Source organism: Heptranchias perlo, chromosome 12 (assembly GCF_035084215.1).
Source record: "Heptranchias perlo isolate sHepPer1 chromosome 12, sHepPer1.hap1, whole genome shotgun sequence".
NCBI classification, from domain to species: domain Eukaryota; kingdom Metazoa; phylum Chordata; class Chondrichthyes; order Hexanchiformes; family Hexanchidae; genus Heptranchias; species Heptranchias perlo.
The window spans coordinates 45,254,886-45,279,352 of NC_090336.1; the positions used below are offsets into that span (position 1 = coordinate 45,254,886).

Genomic DNA, 24,467 nt, shown 5'->3' on the forward strand with positions numbered 1-24,467 from the left:
TTATGCACCCTTAATAGTCACGTACATGTCACATTAGCGTAAAGGTTAGCTGCATAACTTTTTGTGAGGCAGTATGAATCTGTAATTTATATTCCCAGGTCCTCATAACAAGATGTGACGAATGCTCCAGCAGTTTTGGTAGTCTGCACTGGAATTTTATTAAGTCAGAATGGATAAGTATGCACACTGAAATAAAATAATTTACATTGATGCGGGACGTGCTGAAAGTATCCAGTTATGCATGTACTTCAATTCAAGAACTTGTGGAAGGCCTGCCCAAACTGCAAATGCGTTCCTCTTTCAGCTATATTATCCAAAAAAGACTTTTAACGATAATGAACATGTACTCCATTTTGAAAAAGGAGTTATGAAAACTATAAATTCAAAAGTATGTGTAATTTCAATGGTAGTATTTCGGTTGCTACTAATTGCTGTTATCTTATCCAAAATTTCAATGTTTAAACTGTAACGTTATTTGTTTTCCAGAATGACTTGATGAAATAACAAAAAAAAATCTGTGATAGATAATTCATGAATTTTTGAACTCATATGATTATATAATGTGTATTACCTATAACATGTTAAGGAGAATATTGTTCTGTACAACTGTCAGGCAGTCATTTTCATTTACATTCTCATCTTGTTTTGAGACCTGTAGATACTGTATGGATCAATTAATCTGAACAATTTAGATATAAATTAACAATTAACAACTCTTTTTAAAAAGCACCTGGATCTGCACCTAAAGTGCTGTAAGCTGCAGGGCTACAGACCGGGTGCAAGAAGGTGGGATAAAAATGGCACCCGGTTGTTCTTCGAGCCGGCGCAGACACAATGGGCTGAATGCCCCCCTTCTGTGCTGTATATTTTCTATGGTTCTAAGCAGCCAAAATAATAAACTACTGTTTTTTTCATTGCAGGAAAAACTGCGTAAAGTTATTTTTTGGGGGTGGAGGGATTGAAGATTCAGGTCCCACATTTGAAATGTGCTTAACCCACTTGTGCCATTCAGACCCTGGTTATAAGGTGTTTTCATTTGAGAACTTTTTTTTATTTACTATTGGCTTCTTTGAGGCTTATAAAAGATTTTTGCAGTGACATCTGCATCTCTCTTTCAATACATTTCCATGATGACCATCTTCTAAAATTATGAAAATGAGATGCAGTAATATAGGAAGTTATCCATCTCATTCATTGTCTTACAACTTTAACATTTGTTATTAAGCCGCATTTTTTTTACTTCAAATAAAGTTATTCAATTTTCCCCATGACCTACTGGATTCTGCCTGAAAGGATATGGCAGCTATTTGTAGTGCTACGTAGCTAATGCCAAAAGAGGGCTGAAGTGTAGTCTTGTGGAACTGACGCCAGCTCTTTTTTTCCCCACTCTCTTCCATCTGCAGTGCGCCACACCTTTGAGTTTCACTGCTCTAAGTAACTTGACTGATATCAGCAGCTTGCCATCTGGGGAACCCTAAGTACTCAGTATCAGCTAATGCCGTTATGTAAAATCTGAATCTGTGGCACAGCACACTAACACGTTGCACAACTGGGTAACTTTTATAGTGAAAGTGCCAAAATGTTGTCAGTTGTCATGCCCACGTATATTGCACCCCCTTATTGATTAAGCTGCATTTAGAATATTGTGTCCAGTTTTGGGCTGTAAAGGCTATGAAGAGGATGCAGAAGAGATTCACTAAGATAACACTAGGGATATAAGAGGCTTTAGCTATAAAGAGAGACTGAGAAACTGGGGCTCTTTTCATGAGAGCAGAGGAGGTTAAGAAATCTGATGGAGATGTTCAGAATTACGAAACATTTTGTCAAGTTAAATAGGGGAAAAACTATTTTCACTGGTTGCTGAATTGGTAACTGAAGGCCATGAATTTAAGTTGATCACCAAAAGAATGGAAGAAGTTAGGAGAGATGATTATTATTATTACTATTTTATAATACAGAGTGTTGTTAGGACATGGAATGCCCTACCAGAAACAGTGGTGAAAGTAGAATCCATAATAGCTTTTAAAAGAGAATTGGATAAATAATTGAAAAAAGAAAAAATATTAAACAGGTACCAGGAAATGTCAGAGGAAATGGGACTAAGTGGATAGTTCTTTCAGAGAGCCAGCATTGGCACAATGGGCCAAATGGCCACCTCCTGTGCTGTAAAATACTATGATATTCATCACCTGTCTTTACACAAAATAAACTAAGTTGGCTCTGTTTGCAACAGGGCCCATTGAAAAAAGTTACAAATACAATAAATCCCAACATTAAAACAGTAGCAACAAAATAACTAAATCAAAATGTGTAAAGATACAAGATGAATATGCCAAAGGTGCCTCACAATTGACAGAATTTCACCACATTCACTATTGAGGAAGCCGCTCTCCATGTCACTACAATCACTTTGAACATAAATTCCAATGATTCTCTACTTTTCATAAGCCTAACATAATGTAGTATGTATTTTTTTCCAGTATTACAGAGCATATTGACTTTGCCACATCACTGCAAGAGCCAGCAGTAGAACCTGTTTGTAATGCCAACCTCCCTGCCAGTATGCACACCTTAGACCATTTATATGGTGTGGCAAGTCGACTCAGTATACATTATACTGGAGAAAGCCAATTGAAGGAGGTAAGCTGAACTGCAGGAAGTGATCATCTCTGTTTTGAAACTCTCAAAATAATTTTTTGTTACTACTTTATTAAATGTAATAACGGAAACTTAATGTTTAAAAAGTGCTATATTGATCAACCAAAGTGACTAATATGCAAAATCCCAAGTCATCTTATAGCCATATTCCATGCAGCTAAAAAAACTAACTAATTTCAATTGTGAGACTGTTGATGAGGGTTACTATTGATGAGGGTTGCTATAGTACACATAGTACAGTATCTTTTTTGCTTTTACTGTCCCGCCATAACAGCAATTAGGACACTGGTATTGATTTTATTCTACACATAGACAAAACTGATTTAAAATATAAAAGATTGTTCTTAGAATGTTATTTAATAGTCATTGTACAGCATTTTGACCTGTGTTACATTGCTGCATGCTCCCTTATTTACATGTGTAGTTTTGTAGAGCTCTGCTTTATCCTCTTTACTGGATATTGTTTGTGCTTAAGTGTTTCTACTATCGTATGCATTCTTCTGTCTAGCCATGATTAAAGATTGCATTAGTTCATTATTTGAGTAAGAAGTTTTACAATGTTTTAAACTGTTCAGATCCTATGTGCACTTGTTACATGCATGTTACATTGGATTGAAAAATGGGTGTGCAAAACCCAAATTTATGTTTAATCCATCTTATAGATGTAGTGCTAAAATCTGTGTATACATAAGAACACAAGAAATAGGAGCAGGAGTAGGTCATACAGCCCCTCAAGTCTGCTCTGCCATTCAATAAGATCATGGCTGATCTTCGACCTCAACTCCACTTTCCCGTCTGATCCCCATATCCCTTGATTCCCCTAAAGTTCAAAAATCTATCAATCTCAGTCTTGAATATACTCAACGACTGAATATCCACAGCCCTTTGGGGTAGAGAAGTCCAAAGATTCACCACCCTCTGAGTGAAGAAATTCCTCCTCATCTCAGTCCTAAATGGCCGACGCCTTATCCTGAGATTACACCCCTACTTCTAGACTCTCCAGCCAGGGGAAGCAGCCTCTCAGCACTCTGTCAAGCCCTCTAAGAATTTTATATGTTTCAATAAGATCACCTCTCATTCTTCTAAACTCCAGAGAATAGGCCCATTTTACTCAATCTCTCCTCATAGGACAACCCTTTCATCCCAGGAATCAATCCAGTGAACCTTCGTTGCACCACCTCTAAGACAAGTATACCCTTTCTTAGGTAAGGTGACCAAAATTGTACACAGTACTCCAGGAGTGGTCTCACCAAAGCCCTGTACAATTGTAGCAAGACTTCCTTACTCTTGTACTCCAACCCCCTTGCAATAAAGTCCAGCATATCATTTGCCTTATTAATTGCTTGCTGTATCTGCATGTTAACTTTCTGCGTTTCATGTAGAGGGACACCCAAATTTCTCTCAACACCAACATTTAATAGCTTCTCACCGTTTAAAAAAATATCCTGTTTTTCTATTCTTCCTACCAAAGTGAATAACCTGACATTTTGCTCCATCTGCCACCTTCTTGCCCACTCACTTAACCTGTCTATCTTTGCAGACTCTTTGGGCTCGATATTGCCAGGGCTGCGGGTTCGCGGCGGGGGGGCTATTGGGCGCGTGGGTAACGCGCCCGGTGAAATCAGTCTGCCCCCCGCGCGATCGCAGCCTAATTGGATCCACTTACCTGGTCTTCCGGGTTCCCCACTGCTGAGCTGCGCGTCGGGCGGTAAGTAAGCTCTGTCAGCTGGAGGAGCTCTGTTTAAAGGGGCAGTCCTCCACTGACAGATGCTGCAAGAAATAGGAAAAAATACTCCATGGAGCAGCCCAGGGGGAAGGCTGCTCCCAGTTTAATGATGCCTCACTCCAGGTATCATTAGATGGGGTGAGGAGGAGGAGGAGGAGGACAGAGATCTTACCCCGGCGGGCAGGAGGAAGCGGCCTGGCTCGAGGTAGCAGAGGAGATCACCTGCACCACCAACATATCGCCCACCTGCATACAGTGCAGGAGGCGCTGCAATGACCTAAGTAGGTCAGTCAAAGTGAGTACACTTACTCATTCCCGTTCACTCCGTCTGCCACATCACCGCCCCCACCCCACATCTCCTTCTGCACTGCCAACACTACTCTGTCACATCACCCCTCACACCCACTCAAACCTCATCCTCATCTTACCTGCACTTACTCACCTCGCCAGTACTCATCCCGCCACTACCACTCAACCCAATCCTCATACAATCTCATGGCTTTATCTCATACTCACCCTCTCATGCATCTCTTTCACAGTCAGCCTCACTCAACCTGCCACTACCTGTGCGGCACACAGGGCATGCATCACATATGTGCAGTAGGAAGCGTAAGGCAAACGTATCGTGAGCATGAAGGGGATGCACAAGGGTGTTTGAGGGTTTGTCATGGTTTTTACTTCTGTTGATTTCTGACCAACTCACATCACATATTATGTTGGCACCACTACTGCCACATCTTTGCGAATCTTGTCTGGTTTGTGCAATAATGCCCTTTCCTGAGGATCACAATGAAGACCCACACCTGATGCCACCCATTGTGTCACTGCAAAGTGGGTGTAGGTGTATTTGCAGGGCTCTTTTGTGCAGACGACTGAGAGACGTCGGCGATGTCCCCGGTGGCACCCTGGAAGGATGCGGAGGAGAAGTTGTTGAGGGCAGTGGTGACTTTGACAGCGACAGGTAAGAAGATGGTGCTTGGGCCAGCCGGGAGCAACTCGGCATGAAGGAGGCTGCAGATGTCCACGCCTACATGTCGAGTGACTCTGAGCCTCCGTGTGCACTGCTGCTCAGAGAGGTCCAGGAAGCTGAGCCTCGGTCTGTGGACCCTGTGGCGAGGGTATTGCCCCCTGCGATGCATCTCTCTCTACGGTTGCCCTCCCTCCTGCTGTGCAGGTGGATGTGTCACAGCACTGTGTTGTGGAGCTCCACGTGTCAGAGGTGGACAGCTTGGCCGGCGAGGCTGGTGATGCTGTTCGCCCTCCGAGGAGGTCATGACTGCAGCTACGGTGGCCCCCATCCGGAAGATGTACATCTGAGGGGGGTCCGCAAGGTAGGTACATGTCTCTGGACCCAGGGGGAAGTGTGCAAGTTGGTGAATTTTCTTGTTAGGAGGAGGGTGGTGGAGGCCAAACTTTGTCCCAAGTGACAGTGGCCTCCTGCAATGAGTGAGGGTCGCCCCCCCACCCACCTGTCAAATGGACCTTTGCAGCTGCCACAGGCTGATAGCTGCAACACGTCCATTTCAACTGGGAGTGTTTCCCCCAGTATGGGAAACAGTCCCAGTTGTTTCTAAAATCCCACCCCTCCTGACATATTCCCTTAATCAGGTCTGTTAATGACCTGAAATAGCTGGATAAATATTGTTAAGTGGCACCCCGCCAGCTTTAATTGCCTGCGGGATTCCCACCTGCGGGGGCTGCGCGCGCACGCCTGCATGACTGTGGGGAACCCGGAAGTGGGCGGGTTGGAGCCAGGCTCCCGACCCGCTCCGGGATTCCCCGATTTTCGGAGCCCCCCTGCCAGGAACGCACCCGATAGCAGGTACTAAAATGGAGCCCCTTGTGTCCTCCTCACAGCTTACTTTCCTACCTAGCTTTGTATCATCAGCAAACTTGGATACATTACTTCATCCAAGTCATTAATATAGATTGTGAATAGCTGAGCCAAGCACTGATCCTTGCGGCACCCCACTAGTTACAGCCTGCCAACCTGAAAATGACCAGTTTATTCCTACTCTCTGTTTTCTGTCCATTAATCAATCCTCTATCCATGCTCATATATTACCCCCAACCCCATGAGCTCTTGTGTGGCAATCTTTTGTGTGGCACCTTATCGAATGTCTTTTGAAAATCCAAATATACTACATCCACTGGTTCCCCTTCATCTACCCTGCTAGTTACATCCTGAAAAAACTCTTAATAGATTTGTCAAACATGATTTCCCTTCCACAAAACCATGTTGACTCTGCCTAATCATATTATGATTTTCTAAGTGCCGTTACCATGTCCTTAATAATGGATTCCAGCATTTTCCCGACGACTGTTGTCAGGCTAACTGGCCTGTTGTTCCCTGTTTTCTCTCTCCCTCCTTGATAGCGGTGTTACATTTGCTACCTTCCAATCCACTGGAACCATTCTGGAATCTAGAGAATTTTGGAAGATCACAACTACTATCCACTATCTCTGCAGCCACCGGTTCTAGAACCCTAGAAATGTAGAAAAATAAACGGCACAGAAGGAGACCATTCGGCCCATTGTGTCCGTGCTGGTCGAAAAAGAGCTACCCAGCCTAATACCACTTTCAAGAATTTGGTTGTAGCCTTGTAGGTTATGGCACTTCAAGTGTATATCCAAGTACTTTTTAACTGTGATGAGGGTTTCTGCCTCTACCACCCTCTGGGTGAAAAAAAATTTCCTCAGCTCCCCTCAAATCCTTCTAACAGTTACTTTAAATCTATGCCCCCTGGTTATTCACCTCTCTGCTAAGGGAAATAGGTCCTTCCAGTCCACTCTATCTAGTCCTGGCATAATTTTATATACCTGAATTAAATCACCCCTCAGCTTCCTCTCTTCCAAAGGAAACAACCCCAACCTATCCAATCTTTCCTCATAGCTAAAATTCTCCAGCCCTGGCAACATCCTCGTAAATCTTCTCTGTACCTTCTCTAGTGCAGCCACATCTTTCCTGTAATGTGGTGACCAGAACTATACGCAGTACTCAAGCTGTGGCCTAACTAGTGTTTTATACAGTTCTAGCATAATCTCCATGCTCTTACATTCTATGCCTTGGCTAATAAAGGAAAATATCCCGTATGCTGCCTTAACCACCTTATCTACCTATCCTGCTAGCTTCAAGGATTTATGGACATGCACTCCAAGGTCCCTCTCTTTCTCCACACTTCTCAGTATCCTCCCATTTATTGTGTACTCCCCTGCCTTGTTTAACCTCCCCAAATGCATTATCTCACAACTTCTCCGGATTGAATTCCATTTGCTGCTTTTCTGCCCACCTGACTAGTCCATTGATATCTTCCTGCAGTCTACAGCTTTCCTCCTCACTATCAACCACACGGTCTATCTTTGTATCAATTGCAAACTTCTTAATCCTGCCCCCTACAATTAAGTTTAAATCATTAATATATATCACAAAAAGCAAGGGACCTAGTACTGAGCCCTGCGGAACCCCACTAGGATGTAGGCCATTAGGTCTGGGGATTTATCGGCTTTTAGTCCCATTAATTTCTCCAGTACATTTTCCTTACTAATATTAATTACTTTAAGTTCCTCACTCTCATTAGATCCTTGGTTCCCCACTATTTCTGGTATGTTTTTTGTGTCTTCTACTGTGAAGACAGATACAAAATATTTGTTTATCGTCTCTGCCATTTTGTTATTCCCCATTATAATTTCTCCTGTCCCTGCCTCTAAGGGACCCACGTTTACTTTCGCCACTCACTTCCTTTTTACATACTTGTAGAAGCTCTTACAATCTGTTTTTATATTTCTTGCTAGTTTACTCTCATTCTATTTTCTCTCTCTATCAAATTTTTTGTCATCCTTTGCTGGTTTCTAAAGCTCTCCCAATCCTCAGGCTTACTACTATTCTTGGCAACATTATAAGCCTCTTCTTTTAATCTAATACTATCCTTAACTTATTTAGTTAGACACAGATGGATAACTGTTCCCCTGGAGTTTTTATCTCTCAATGTTCGTTGAGAATTATGAAATGTTTCTTTTAAATGTTTGCCATTGCTTATCGACTGTCATATCTTTTAATCTAATTTCCCAATCTACCTTAGCCAACTCGCCCTCATACCTATATAATTGGCTTTACTTAAGTTTAAGATTCTAGTTTCTGACTTAAGTACGTCACTCTCGAACTCATTGTGAAATTCATCATATTATGATCACTCTTCCCCAGAGGATCCCTCACTATGAGATAACCAATTAACCCTGTCTCATTACACAAGACAAGATCTAAAATAGCCTGTTCCCTGGTTGGTTCTACGGCGTATTGTTCTAGGAAACTGTCTCGAATGCATTCCACAAACTCGTCCTTCAAACTACCTTTGCCAATTTGATTTGTCCAGTCTATATGAAGATTAAAGTCCCCATGATTATTGCATTACCTTTGTTACAAGTTCCTATTATTTCTTAATTAATATTCTGTCCAACAATATAGGTACTGTTAAGGGGCTTATAAACTACTCCCACCAGTGTTTTCTGCCCCTTGTTATTTCTTATCTCCACCCATATTGATTCTACTACCTGATCTTTCAAGCCAAGATCCTTTTTTTTTTAATTCGTTCATGGGATGTGGGCGTCACTGGCAAGGCCAGCATTTATTGCCTATCCCTAATTGCCCTTGAGAAGGTGGTGGTGAGCCGCCTTCTTGAACCGCTGTAGTCCGTGTTGTGAGGGTTCTCCCACAGTGCTGTTAGGAAGGGAGTTCCAGGATTTTGATCCAGCGACGATGAAGGAACGGCGATATATTTCCAAGTTGGGATGGTGTGTGACTTGGAGGGGAACGTGCAGGTGGTGTTGTTCCCATGTGCCTGCTGCCCTTGTCCTTCTAGGTAGTAGAGATCGCGTGTTTGGGAGGTGTTGTCGAAGAAGCCTTGGCGAGTTGCTGCAGTGCATTCTGTAGATGGTACACACTGCAGCCACGGTGCGTCGGTGGTGAAGGGAGTGAATGTTTAGGGTGGTGGATGGGGTACCAATCAAGCGGTCTGCTTTATGCTGGATGGTGTCGAGCTTCTTGAGTGTTGTTGGAGCTGCACTCATCCAGGCAAGTGGAGAGTATTCCATCACACTCCTGACTTGTGCCTTGTAGATGGTGGAAAGGCTTTGGGGAATCAGGAGGTGAGTCACTCGCCGCAGACTATCCAGCCTCTGACCTGCTCTTATAGCCACGGTATTTGTGTGGATGGTCCAGTTAAGTTTCTGGTCAATGGTGACCCCCAGGAGGTTGATGGGGGGGGATTCGGCAATGGTAATACCGTTGAATGTCATGGGGAGGTGGTTACACTCTCTTGTTGGAGATGGTCATTGCCTGGCACTTGTCTGGTGCTCACTACTGTCCTTATATCATATCATCCTTTATTATCAGGGCTACATCCCTTCGTTTTCCATTTTGTCTGTTATCGAAACATCAAGTAACCTGGAATATTTAGTTCCCAACCTTAGTCACCTTGCAACCACGTCTCTGTAATGGCTATTGGATCAAACCCATTCATCTCTCTTTGTGCCATTAATTCTTCTATCTTGTTACAAATGCTTCGTATATTCAGATAAAGTGCCTTTAATTTTAACTTTTTACCATTTTTCCCTGATTTCATAGAATCATATAAAGGATACAGCATGGAAGGAGGCCGTTCGGCCCATCGAGTCTGCACCGGCTCTATGCAAGAGCAATCCAACTAGTCCCACTCCCCCGCCCTTTCCCCGTACCCTGCAAATTTTTTCCTTTCAAGTATTTATCCAGTTCCCTTTTCAAGGCCATGATTGAATCTGCCTCCACCACCCCTTCGGGCAGTGCATTCCACATCCTAACCACTCACTGGGTAAAAAAGTTTTTCCTCATGTCACCTTTGGTTCTTTTGCCAATCACCTTAAATTTATGTCCTCTGGTTCTTGACCCTTACGCCAATGGAAACAGTCTATCTACTCTGTCTAGACCCTTCATGATTTTGAATAGCTCCATCAAGTCTCCTCGTAACCGTCTCTGCTCCAAGAAGAACAACCCCAGCTTCTCCAGTCTATCCACGTAACTGAAGTCCCTCATCCCTGGAGCCATTCTAGTAAATCTCTTCTGCACCCTCTCTAAGGCCTTCACATCTTTCCTAAAGTGCGGCCCCCAGAACTGGACACAATACTGCAGTTGTGGCGGAACCAGTGTTTTATAAATGTTCATCATGACTTCCATACTTTTGGATTCTTTGCCTCTATTTTTAAAGCCCAGGATCCCATATGCTTTTTTATCCGCTTTCTCAACCTGCCCTGCCACCTTCAACGATTTGTGCACATGTACCCCCAGATCTCTCTGTTCCTGTCCCCCTTTTAGAGTTGTGCCCTCTCGTTTATAAGCAGGGTGTGACAGGAAGGGACAGAGAGTTTAACGGTAATAGTGCATCAGCGAATAAGCGAATAGAAAATTTGACCTTATTCGCTGATGCACTATTACCATTAAACTCTCTGTCCCTCCTGTCACACTCTGCTTATCTTTATCCAAATCGCTACACTGCTCTATAGATGTATTGTGTGAAATGCTCATAGTTGGGGTACTTCACAAAGGGGATAAAGAGAGGGCAACGATACGAAAATAACAAACATGTATAAAGTTGTTTCTGATCCAGGATTGTATGTGGCAGTTAAACAGAATACTTTGTGTGTAAAATGTAGAGTTGCTGTTGAATTAGCTGTGAAATTCAGGAAAAGAACTCGCTTAAGTCTTTTTGGCTCCTGAGTTAATGTTAACGCTGCTTGGAGAGTCATCTACTACCTCTTCTAGAAAAGTATGTACTACATCGTTATCAGGTTTGTAATACAGTGGTAAGAAGCACTGACATCTTACATTAATTTAAACTGTATTGACAGTTCTCTTTGCTTTTCAATAGGTTTTACAAAATCTGGGCAAAGAGAAGTATCCACCTCAGTCTTTTGAGCAGGTTGGAACACGAATAGCCAAAGTGTTAGAAAAAGTAAGTTTCTCAATGTAATTTAGTTTGAATTGCAAGTCTAAAGGTCAAAGTATAGCATCCAAGTTTTAGTTGTCATTTATCTAAATGTATTTGTGTATTCCATTGAGTATCTAGTAAATTGTGGAGCCAATTTAAGATCCATGCCAATTGTGAATAAAATCTAAGGTACAGGAAATGCAGACTGTATCACTGCAGCTTATCACAGAGATAAAAATCAGTTCTTGTTAGCTTTTATTCTCTTGACCCCGTTGCAACAGTTCACCACTGGAATACAAAGCATCCAATCATTGCCGAACAGCCGGATGCCTTTTCATTGGACACATAAACCTTTGGCTACAAGGTAATAGAATGATTCAATGTTTAGGTGTACAGAGCATATGCTACAGAATAATATAGGATGTGGGTTTGAATCTACAGTTTTTCACATGGTAATCCCTGATCTGTACTGGGAGATCAGAACATTGAACCAGTTGGAAGCCATGTGCTTCCCAACAGTTAGGGTGGAAACTTAGAGCAAGTCATCCTGGCCCATTCTCGCAAACCTCCTTGTGGCTCATTACAGAGCAGTAGTAGCTCTCTCTCTTGATTAGAGTATTTATTTTTTTTATGGCTTTAGATATTTATTTTCATATTTCATTACAGACCAGCAGTATAAACTTTTATCTGAATACAGCACTGCCCTGCTGGTGCAAATCCATCAGTAGTGGAAGAATTATTTATAGGAACAATATGAACTAAAGACGAATGACGTATGAGCCGCTGTATACCACGCTCTGCCAAACCATGTTGCATCTGACTGATCATGCACAAGGAACATCAGTAACGGAAATTCTAAATCACAAGCTGACAATCAGTGTATTGTGGGTAAAAATTCGTTAATGTTCTAATTTTTCCAACTCAAAATAAATAATTGGTTTCATAACCTGCCCCTAAAATTTAAAAAAAAGAGGATAGCATGCCGGAAATCCCAAGAAAACTTATATTGAATCGGGGACAGGGACTCGATAAAATTAACATAAGTAAAGCAACAGTAATGAAGAAAATAATAGCACTAAAGAGTGACAAATCCCCAGGACCAGATGGTTTCCATCCCAGGGTTTTAAAGGAAGTAGGTGAGCACATTGCGGATGCCCTAACTATAATCTTTCAAAGTTCTCTAGATTCATGAACTGTCCCTCTAGATTGGAAAATTGCACATGTCACTCCGCTTTTTCAGAAAGGAGAGAGAGGGAAACCGGGGAATTATAGACCAGTTAGCCTAACATCTGTTGTGGGGAAAATGCTGGACTCTATAATTAAGGATAGGGTGACTGAACACCTCGAGAATTTTCAGTTAATCAGAGAGAGCCAGCATGGATTTGTGAAAGGTAGGTCGTGCCTGACAAACCTGATTGAATTTTTTGAAGAGGTGACTAAAGTAATGGACAGGGGAATGTCAATGGATGTTATTTATATGGACTTCCAGAAGGCATTTGATAAGGTCCCACATAAGAGACTTAGCTAAGATAGAAGCCCATGGAATCGAGGGAAAAGTACGGACTTGGTTAGGAAGTTGGCTGAGCGAAAGGCGACAGAGTAGGGATAGTGGGAAGGTACTCACATTGGCAGGATGTGACTAGTGGAGTCCCGCAGGGATCTGTCTTGGGGCCTCAATTTTTCACAATATTTATTAACGACTTAGATGAAGGCATAGAAAGTTTCATATCTAAGTTTGCCGATGACACATAGATTAGTGGCATTGTAAGCAGTGTAGATGAAAACATAAAATTACAAAGCGATATTGATAGATTAGGTGAATGGGCAAAACTGTGGTAAATGGAATTCAATGTAGACAAATGTGAGGTCATCCACTTTGGATCAAAAAAGGATAGAACAGGGTACTTTCTAAATGGTAAAAAGTTAAAAACAGTGGATGTCCAAAGGGACTTAGGGGTTCAGGTACATAGATCATTGAAGTGTCATGAACAGGTGCAGAAAATAATCAAGAAGGCAACTGGAATGTTGGCCTTTATATCTAGAGGACCAGAGTACAAGGGGGCAGAAGTTATGCTGCAGCTATTCAAAACCCTGGTTAGACCGCATCTGGAGTACTGTGAGCAGTTCTGGGCACCGCACCTTCGGAAGGACATATTGGCCTTGGAAGGAGTGCAGCGTAGGTTTACTGGAATGATACCTGGACTTCAAGGGTTAAGTTACGAGGAGAGATTACACAAATTGGGGTTGTATTCTCTAGAGTTTAGAAGGTTAAGAGGTGATCTGATCGAAGTTTATAAGATATTAAGGGGAACAGATAGGGTGGATAGAGAGAAACTATTTCCGCTGGTTGGGGATTCTAGGAGTAGGGGGCACAGTCTAAAAATTAGAGCCAGACCTTTCAGGAGTGAGATTAGAAAACATTTCTACACACAAAGGGTTGTAGAAGTTTGGAACTCTCTTCTGCAAACGGCAATTGATACTAGCTCAATTGCTAAATTTAAATCTGAGATAGATAGTTTTTGGCAATCAAAGGTATTAAGGGATATGGGCCAAAAGCAGGTATATGGAGTTAGATCACAGATCAGCCATGATCTTATTAAATGGCGAAGCAGGCACGAGGGGCTGAATGGCCTACTCCTGTTCCTCTGTTCCTATTTTGAACGATACAATAAAAACCAAGACCTTCCATGAACATTTATCTTACCTCAGTCTGAACCTAAAATTTTTCAAAATGTTTATGTCAACTCACTTTAATGATTCTTATCTCAACAGAATCAGACATCCTGGGTGATTTCAAGTATGGCTGCACTGTATTGGAGGGTTAGAGGTCAAGGAAAGAAAGCTATTGACTGTCTACGTCAAGCATTGCACTTTGCACCTCACTACATGAAGGTGAGAACTACCATGTGTCATGACTTAATGAAACATTGTCAAATATTCTTCAGTTTGAGATTAACATAACTTTGTACAATGGGGTGGATAATGTATCTCCTGGACTTTTTGGTGAACCTGTTATAAAAGAGGTGCTTCTATTCAACCATTGCATATGTGTAGGAGTGCTGCGAAGCCAGTCCTTTTTAACATAATACTAGAAAAATATATGGTTTCATTTCATGACAGGTAAGTGTGGGGATGTAAATCTGATTTCTCTTTTGTTGTACTTTGTGCTGACTTGGTACATAAAAATAATGCTACTGATTTGAGCACGACACATAGTTGAGTTCCTTTAGTGTGATTAGCTACCAGGGTGAGGTATAGTGTGCAGATGTTGTCCTTGTCTCTAAGGCTACCCTTATCCTATTCCTTTCGCATTGATAGGAATCGGTTTTGGGTGCTCAAGAGCAGAAGTGTAACTAAGGAATTAGACCCTGAATTTACTGAAGCTGGGAGACATGAGACCAGGTTTAGTAAGTAGTCTCGTACCACTTGGTCTTCGCACCAGATTTTTTTTTTTTATTCGTTCACGGGATGTGGGCGTCGCTGGCAAGGCCGGCATTTATTGCCCATCCCTAATTGCCCTCGAGAAGGTGGTGGTGAGCCGCCTTCTTGAACCGCTGCAGTCCGTGTGGTGACGGTTCTCCCACAGTGCTGTTAGGAAGGGAGTTCCAGGATTTTGACCCAGCGACAATGAAGGAACGGCGATATATTTCCAAGTCGGGATGGTGTGTGACTTGGAGGGGAACGTGCAGGTTGTGTTGTTCCCATGCGCCTGCTGCCCTTGTCCTTCTAGGTGGTAGAGGTCGTGGGTTTGGGAGGTGCTGTCGAAGAAGCCTTGGCGAGTTGCTGCAGTGCATCCTGTGGATGGTGCACACTGCAGCCACAGTGCGCCGGTGGTGAAGGGAGTGAATGTTTAGGGTGGTGGATGGGGTGCCAATCAAGCGGGCTGCTTTATCTTGGATGGTGTCGAGCTTCTTGAGTGTTGTTGGAGCTGCACTCATCCAGGCAAGTGGAGAGTATTCCATCACACTCCTGACTTGTGCCTTGTAGATGGTGGAAAGGCTTTGGGGAGTCAGGAGGTGAGTCACTCGCTGCAGAATACCCAGCCTCTGACCTCCTCTCGTAGCCACAGTATTTATATGGCTGGTCCAGTTAAGTTTCTGGTCAATGGTGACCCCCAGGATGTTGATGGTGGGGGATTCGGCGATGGTAATGCCGTTGAATGTCAAGGGGAGGTGGTTAGACTCTCTCTTGTTGGAGATGGTCATTGCCTGGCACTTATCTGGCGCGAATGTTACTTGCCACTTATCAGCCCAAGCCTGGATGTTGTCCAGGTCTTGCTGCATGCAGGCTCAGACTGCTTCATTATCTGAGGGGTTGCGAATGGAACTGAACACTGTGCAGTCATCAGCGAACATCCCCATTTCTGACCTTATGATGGAGGGAAGGTCATTGATGAAGCAGCTGAAGATGGTTGGGCCTAGGACACTGCCCTGAGGAACTCCTGCAGCAATGCCCTGGGGCTGAGATGATTGGCCTCCAACAACCACTACCATCTTCCTTTGTGCTAGGTATGACTCCAGCCACTGGAGAGTTTTCCCCCTGATTCCCATTGACTTCAATTTTACTAGGGCTCCTTGGTGCCATACTCGGTCAAATGCTGCCTTGATGTCAAGGGCAGTCACTCTCACCTCACCTCTGGAATTCAGCTCTTTTGTCCATGTTTGGACCAAGGCTGTAATGAGGTCTGGAGCCGAGTGGTCCTGGCGGAACCCAAACTGAGCATCGGTGAGCAGGTTATTGGTGAGTAAGTGCCGCTTGATAGCACTGTCGACGACACCTTCCATCACTTTGCTGATGATTGAGAGTAGACTGATGGGGCGGTAATTGGCCGGATTGGATTTGTCCTGCTTTTTGTGGACAGGACATACCTGGGCAATTTTCCACATTGTCGGGTGGATGCCAGTGTTGTAGCTGTACTGGAACAGCTTGTCTAGAGGCGCAGCTAGTTTTGGAGCACAAGTCTTCAGCACTACAGCTGGGATGTTGTCAGGGCCCATAGCCTTTGCTGTATCCAGTGCACTCAGCCGTTTCTTGATATCACGTGGAGTGAATCGAATTGGCCGAAGACTGGCTTCCGTGATGGTGGGGATATCGGGAGGAGGCCGAGATGGATTATCCACTCGGCACTTCTGGCTGAAGATGGTTGCAAACGCTTCAGCCTTGTCTTTTGCACTCACCTGCTGGACTCCGCCATCATTGAGAATGGGGATGTTTGCAGAGCCTCCTCCTCCCGTTAGTTGTTTAATTGTCCACCACCATTCACGACTGGATGTGGCAGGACTGCAGAGCTTTGATCTGATCCGTTGGTTGTGGAATCGCTTAGCTCTGTCTATAGCATGTTGCTTCCGCTGTTTAGCATGCATGTAGTCCTGAGTTGTAGCTTCACCAGGTTGGCACCTCATTTTTAGGTACGCCTGGTGCTGCTCCTGGCATGCTCTTCTACACTCCTCATTGAACCAGGGTTGATCCCCTGGCTTGTTGGTAATGGTAGAGTGAGGAATATGCCGGGCCATGAGGTTACAGATTGTGCTGGAATACAATTCTGCTGCTGCTGATGGCCCACAGCGCCTCATGGATGCCCAGTTTTGAGCTGCTAGATCTGTTCTGAATCTATCCCATTTAGCACGGTGGTAGTGCCACACAACACGTTGGATGGTGTCCTCAGTGCGAAGACGGAATTTCATCTCCACGAGGACTGTGCGGTGGTCACTCCTACCAATACTGTCATGGACAGATGCATTTGCGACAGGTAGATTGGTGAGGACGAGGTCAAGTAAGTTTTTCCCTCGTGTTGGTTCGCTCACCACCTGCTGCAGGCCCAGTCTGGCAGCTATGTCCTTCAGGACTCGGCCAGCTCGGTCAGTAGTGGTGCTACCGAGCCACTATTGGTGATGGACATTGAAGTCCCCCACCCAGAGTACATTTTGTGCCCTTGCTACCCTCAGTGCTTCCTCCAAGTGGTGCTCAACATGGAGGAGGACTGATTCATCAGCTGAGGGAGGACGGTAGGTGGTAATCAGCAGGAGGTTTCCTTGCCCATGTTTGACCTGATGCCATGAGATTTCATGGGGTCCAGAGTCAATGTTGAGGACTCCCAGGGCCACTCCCTCCTGACTGTATATCACTGTACCGCCACCTCTGGTGGGTCTGTCCTGCCGTTGGGATCCTGCAGATGTAGCATAACTCCAGCCTGTTGCAAAACCATGTTTTGAAGTGCCTAGACAGTCCATTGGACCTTTTGAAACTTAATATGGATTCTTTTTAATGTTATGAGAGAGTACACACTTACATCTATGCTTATAGCATTAAAACTTAGCTACCCAAGCTGTTGCTCAGTGTGATCTGCAACAAGGCACAGCTATCAGTGTAACTTGAATCATGCTACAGATACCAGTCTGAAACCAGTATCTAGTGTAACTAGAGCCTACAGGGTCTAACTATTTGCCTTTATTTTAATAATGTGCAAGCAAGAAATTATGGAAAGAGATAGCCACAAGAAAAGTGAGGAAAATAGGAATTAGATAGAGTCAGACATTTACATCATAAGGCCCTTTAGCCCATTTGATTTCATTCTTCCAGAATACCAACCTTACAACCTTCCTATTTACAGCATCCAGTTGTTTCTTGAATGAGTCCAAGTGTGATGGTCTTTACCACTCTTCTTTGCAACCCATTGCAACTATTGATCATAGAGAAAGAAGTGCAGAGCAAAAGAACAAAGATTGGGGAAAGGAAACAGTGGGGACCGAGGAGGAGAGAATAAATGGGGGAACGGAAGGTGGGAATGAGGAGAAAGAATAATGGGTGTTTCACTTGTTGATGATCTTGATATTTTGTGTAAGGGGTCCTTGCTTTGGTATGTGTGGGGGCTTGTATTATTACGTATTCATATGTGGCCCATTCACTGGGTTTGACAAATGTTTTCAGCTCCGAGCTCCAAAAGGCTGGACATCCTTGGTTTAAGGCTTAAACTATGTTTCATTATCACCTGAGCAGTCCAGCCACCGTGCCAAGCATCATTGCTTTTCCGGACTCTAATACTACTGATGAACCTAGGGGACCATCTAACCTGGTTATCAGCCACCAATCCTTGCACAGTCACCATAAGGTGTTAAACTTTTTAAGAATTGTGAAAAAAAAACAAATTAAAAAGAGAGATTAAGCACATACCAGCCTGGAACTTGAAAATGTGAAAACCATAACATTGTATCAAACTCAGTAGAAGCACATAATAAGAAAAATGAAAATATTGAGTTAGTAAAGTGAAGTGTCCCTAATTTTTGATCAATAGAGCTAATTTTTGGCAATTTGTCCCTTATTTTAGAGCCTGTGCCTTTGATATTCAAGTTTTCAGGTTGAAATTAGAGTATTTTCAGGTTTTTCAGCATGCCACATAATCTAACATATCAAGAAGCAATAAGCTGGTCTGAAACTTCTCATCTTTTCCTTCTCTAATTTGTTGTATTTTGTTTTTTTGCGTAGGATGTGCCTCTCATAAGCTTGGCAAATATTTTTCACAATGCTAAACTATGGGATGATGCAATCGTCGTCGCTACTATGGCAGTGGAAATCGCTCCACACTTTGTTGTCAATCACTTTACCCTGGCTAATGTCTATGTAGCAATGGTAAGTGACTTGGATTGATTGGAACATCTTTCATGGTCAATTGGTATGGCTGAATTTCTGTTTGTATTGATTTCAACTGGATGCAATACTACATGTGTTGAAATTGAATCTCTGTTTCAATGAATGCAAATGTTTGAAGAACTGGCAAGTGGGGGAATATTTTTGTATGTGTAATTGATTTACCCCATTACACCGCTCCTATACTGTTTTTAAATTTTGCATTGGGAAACTTGGAGAATTTATTTAGTAAGAGGCCCATTATGCTGCAATTTCTGCTTTGATGTAACAAGGTTTTCACATCACATCTTAATAAAACCCGCACTATAATTCTAATTTAAGGTCACCAACATGAATGCAATCCAAATTTTGAAAAGTAATATGGAACCACCTTGAAGAAGGAGTCTCGGTGTTTGGCTTCCATACAGGCTGCAGCAAAAAATACTAACCCAATCCCCTCCTGCCAGAAACTGACAGACCCACCCCACATTACGAACACCACCTGCTGTGAAGTAATTGGAGGGTATAGCTAATGTTAACTAAAGTTGTTATGAAAACCAGAGTGTGCAAGTTTAGATGCTATTCCTGAACCTTGAATTGAACATAGAAAATAGGAGCAAGAGTAGGCCATTCAGCCGTTGGGGCCTGCTCCGCCATTCAAAATGATCATGGCTGACCGTCTAACTCAGTACCCTGTTCCCGCTTTTTCCCCATATCCCTTAATCCCTTTAGCATTAAGAAATATATCTATCTCCTTCTCGAATACATCAAATGACTTGGTCTTCTGTAGTAGAGAATTCCACAGGTTCACCACCCTCTGAGTGAAGAAATTTCTCCTCATCTCAGTTCTAAATGGCATACCCCATATCCTGAGACTGTGACCCCCTGGTTCTGGATTCCCCAGCCATCGGGAACATCCTCCCTGCATCTAGTCTGTCTAGTCCTGTTAGAATTTTATATGCTTTGATGAGATCACCTCTCATTCTTCTAAACTCTAGTGAATAGAGGCCTAGTCAACCCAAACTCTCCTCATACGTCCGTCCTGCCATCCCAGGAATCAGTCTAGTAAACCTTCGTTGCACTACCTCCATGGCAAGGACATCCTTCCTCATAAGGAGACCAAAACTGCACGTGATACTCCAGATGTGGTCTCACCAAGGCCCTGTATAACTGCAGTAAGACATCCCTGCTCCTGTACTCAAATCCTCTTGCAATGAAGGCCAACATACCATTCGCCTTCCTAACTGCTTGCTGCACCTGAATGCTCGCCTTCAGCAACTGGTGTACAAGGGCACCCAGGTCTCATTGCACCTCCCCTTTTCCCAATCTATCACCATTCAGATAATCTGCCTTTCTGTTTTTACAACCAAAGTGGATAACCTCACACTTATCCACGTTATACTGCATCTGCCATGTTCTTACCCACTCCCCAACTTGTCTAAATCACATTAGAGCCTCTTTGCATCCTCCTCACAGCTCACATTCCACCCCAGCTTTGTGTCTGCAAACTTGGAAATGTTACATTTAGTTCCCTCATCCAAATCATTGATATATATTGTGACTATCTGGGGCCCAAGCACTGATCCCTGCGGTACCCCACTAGTCACTGCCTGCCACCCAGAAAAAGACCCGTTTATCCATACTCTCTGTTTCCTGTCTGTCAACCAATTCTCAATCCATGCCAGTATATTCCCCCCAATCCCATGTGCTTTAATTTTGCACACTGACCTCTTGTGTGGGACCTTATCAAAAGCCTTATGAAAATCCAAATACACCACATCCACTGGTTCTCCCCTATCTATTCTACTAGTTACATCCTCAAAAAACTCCAGTAGATTTGTTAAGCATGATTTCCCTTTCATAAACCCATGCTGAGCATGGTTGGGACAGTGTAGGTGGTCAGAGGGGGACTGGGACAGGGAGTTGGTCTAATGAACCACAGAGAGGAGAGAGTGACTGTTAGACAGAACAGAGATATTCCCAAAGCAGTCACCTAATCTGAGGATACTGAATTAGAGGAAATGCGCAGAAATTGCTGTTTCAAACGGAAAAAATATTTGCAGTTCTGTTAAGTGTAGGAGAAGGTAAACAAACAAATGTATCTCCTGTGGTTGTACAGGAAGGCACCAGGGGAACATTGGCTAGAAGTGTGAGTGGTAACGGGTATTGCAGAGGGAATGATGCCTCCAGAAAGTGGGATGGGGAGATAGCAGATGATTTGATGAATGCAAAAGCTGGTGGGTTAGAAGGTGAGGATAAGGGGAAGTCTTGCGGGACAGAGTAAGCAAAGGTCTAGGAAGTGGAGCAGATGTGGTCAAATGACCTCTGTGGAGGGAAACTTAGGCTGAGGAGAAAAAAATACATTTCTGAAGCTCTGGTGTAGAAAGTGGAGTTGTCATAGCAAATGCGATGGTGAAACTGGGAGAAAAGAATGGAGTCCTTGCAGGAAATGGGGTGGGGAGAAGCATAATATAGGTAGTTGTGGGATATCTGTGGAAAGCCTGTCGCCAGAGATGAAAAAAAGACACATCCAGGAAGGGAATAGTCAGAGAGGGACCATGTAAAGAGGAGGGATGGATAAAAACTGGAAGCAGAGTACAGTAAATGAAATTTCCCAGGGAGGAAATTAGCACCAAGAAAGTAATCAATGTAATAGCGGAAGGAGTTTGAGTAGTATTGGATCATGGATTGTTCCACATATCCTAATAAAGGATAGGAATAGCTGGGATCCATGCAGATTTCCATAGTAAAACCTTTTATCGGGAGGAATTTAGTGGAATTATGATAAGTTGCTTAAGGTCAGAGCAAGTTCAGTCAAGCAGAAGAGGGTGGTGGTGGTGGAAAATGGGGATGGTTGAGCCACTGTACAGGGATGAAGTGAAGGGCCTGGAAACAGACCTGATGAAGAATGGTGTAAAGAAACTATGCATCTATGGTGAATAGGAGATGATAGGGTCGAAGAATCTGAATTTGCTAAAGCAGCAGAGGGTATCAGAATAGTCACAAACACATTCAAAAAAAGACTTTTTTTTAAAAGAGTGCAATGATGATTCAGTGTTCTCAAGGTGTTAAAAATTGTCTGTCTTGTTCACAGGAAGAGTACGAAAAAGCAATGCGATGGTACGAGTCTACTTTGAAACTACAACCGGAGTTTGCACCAGCAAAAGATCGTCTTCGCACAATCCAGTGCCACTTGTTAATGAAAAAGGAGAGACGCTCTCCATAAGGGTAAAACCCTAAACATTAGACAAAATTTTCCAATTCCTGCTTCAGTCCATTTAAAATGGCGCACATCTAGTTTAATTGAGGGGGGTTCATTTGTGAGAATTCAGTAGGTGGAAAATGAAATGAGCTGTGGAACAAAGCTTATAAAGAGTATTGTAACTATCACACCTTTAATATAATTACTGGAAAGAAAAATAAATTGCATTAAAAACCAATTACAGGTGGTATTGATTTTGTATTTCAAATGATAATGTACAAAACTTAAATGGTTCTCAGATTGTTTTGTGTATGTGGGATCAAGTCAGGAAACTGCAGTTATAAATCCTTGTGGGAAATAATGGGCACTTGTGTGAAGGTGAAACAATAAACCATTTCTTAATGACTGAAATTTTTATTTATTTTGTACTCTTTTGTACATCTTTGGTGTAATACTTGTAAAATCCAGTAGGTGCTGCTCGTGACACAAAACAAAAACCTGGTTCATATTTTTAATGGACAAATAACCCTTTCAGTCGAAAAAAAGACACAATTATACCATTCACTTGAAAACACATTTAACATTCAGAAACATAACTTACAGTCTCAATAAAAAAATTTTTAGCAACACTTTAGTTTTCACAATGATTTGGAACATACAAAATGCAGAGTATACTAATGATGCAGATTTGAAAGCTGCATTGTTTTTTCTTTAAATTTCTGGTGTTTAGTATGAAACACAAATATATTTGTGTACATATACTTCACTGATTAAAAATAATATGCTATGATTGCTTTTGAAATAACACTGTAATCTGCACAAAAATATGCAGTAATTCACACAAGGAAAGATAAAGGCCTAAAGAGGGATCCCAGGTTCTTAATTATTCTGTATTTGTGGGAGTTTTATTATTATTTAGTGTCTCAGGAGCTGTAAATACTTAACAACTTTGTCCTGGTAAAAGTTACACGGATAGATATTTCACTGAAACTAATTTAACCAGAAGATATGATTGTTTGGTGCTTCCAATATGTTTGAGTTACCTGCATAATACACTTTAAATAGTATTTTTAATTTACAGTTCTTTTTTTCTCCCTGTGGGTACCTGAAAAGTAAATCCATTTAGGGTGAGTTAACAAACTAAGACGACAAACTTGTTGACGACACTGTTAATTGACAGTGCAGTGTTTTACTTTTCCTTGTTAACTTCTTTCCAAATCGTCTTTCCTGCAGGTGGTGCTCTTAATCTACAATTAAAGCTTGCATGGTATTCTAAACAAGGCATATTTAGCAATAAACTAACTCAGTTTACTTTATAGTCACTTTGATTTTACCAAAAAGTATCAGTGATGTCTTCCATTTTAAAATTTGTCAAGCTAGCATTGAATCACTTTTTCTTAATATCACGGTAGGAAGGAACACATGGAAATATTTTCTGTATTTCACGGGTGTAATGTCGTCAACTGCAGGTAGTGGGAACTGGTTGAGAGCATAAGATCCAGAGCAATAAAGGCACGTAAGTGAGGCGAAAATGATGAGCATGCTATTTTCGGACACTTTTGCTGGTTTAGTATAATTTCAACTTCTCATCCATATAAAGTGTGTCCAGAGTTTCTAGGCAATAAGTTGTATACATAAGTAGGTTTAAAGATCTGATAAATTGTCAGGGCATTTCTTGACTCTTTTTCTTGAGAGGTTTTTTTTCTTCCTCGCTTAGTTGTTCAGGAGCCTATGTGGTAATTTCTATGGTTTTTTTTCTCCCCAACAGCTCCAATAGTGTCATAATGGGTTTCTTCATGGGAATTCCCCTATATTTTTGTGTTTAAAAGAAGTGAACGACTAAAGGAGGTATGCAAGAAGGGTCAGATTGCAGCAGAAATGCTCAACATTCCCACATCAGAATCTGCGGACAGAGACGCACATACCTCCATTTGATAAAAGAATGGTGGAGGTTTTGATTTACAAAGGATACTATGACAGAATTGTGCCACATACTCAAAGTTAATTCGTAACCAAACTCCACCAGAGGCATAGCTCTCACGGTCACAACCACTCATGTGTTGGGATCATTCCAGGCTGCCATTGGTGATATCACACAGCCAATCCTGAGACAGAACCAACATTCCTCACCCATTCCAACCATGCTGCTGCTACTAGCCCTACTCACCCTGACCAAGGATCTGCTTGACAGTAGACCTGATGCAACACAAGCTGGCCCTCCAGACAGCAAGTTCCTAATCCTCCTCCTGTGCCACCAGCACAGTATCTCAGCCATGCACTCCCCTCTAGCTCAGTCTCTAAA

General features: G+C 42.6%; 1 protein-coding gene across 1 annotated transcript in view; it reads left to right on the forward strand.

Annotated features, from left to right (window-relative positions):
* The window catches only part of ttc17 (tetratricopeptide repeat domain 17), a 111,906-nt gene extending 89,330 nt beyond the window's left edge, over window positions 1-22,576 (forward strand). Inside the window, exons 21-25 of the mRNA XM_067994048.1 lie at window positions 2,481-2,640; window positions 11,281-11,364; window positions 14,113-14,232; window positions 18,823-18,966; window positions 22,058-22,576. Of these exons, the coding sequence (XP_067850149.1) occupies window positions 2,481-2,640; window positions 11,281-11,364; window positions 14,113-14,232; window positions 18,823-18,966; window positions 22,058-22,189 (640 nt within the window). The 3' untranslated portion in view covers window positions 22,190-22,576. The remainder of the gene's footprint in view (window positions 1-2,480; window positions 2,641-11,280; window positions 11,365-14,112; window positions 14,233-18,822; window positions 18,967-22,057) is intronic.
* The last annotated feature ends 1,891 nt before the right edge of the window (window positions 22,577-24,467 follow it).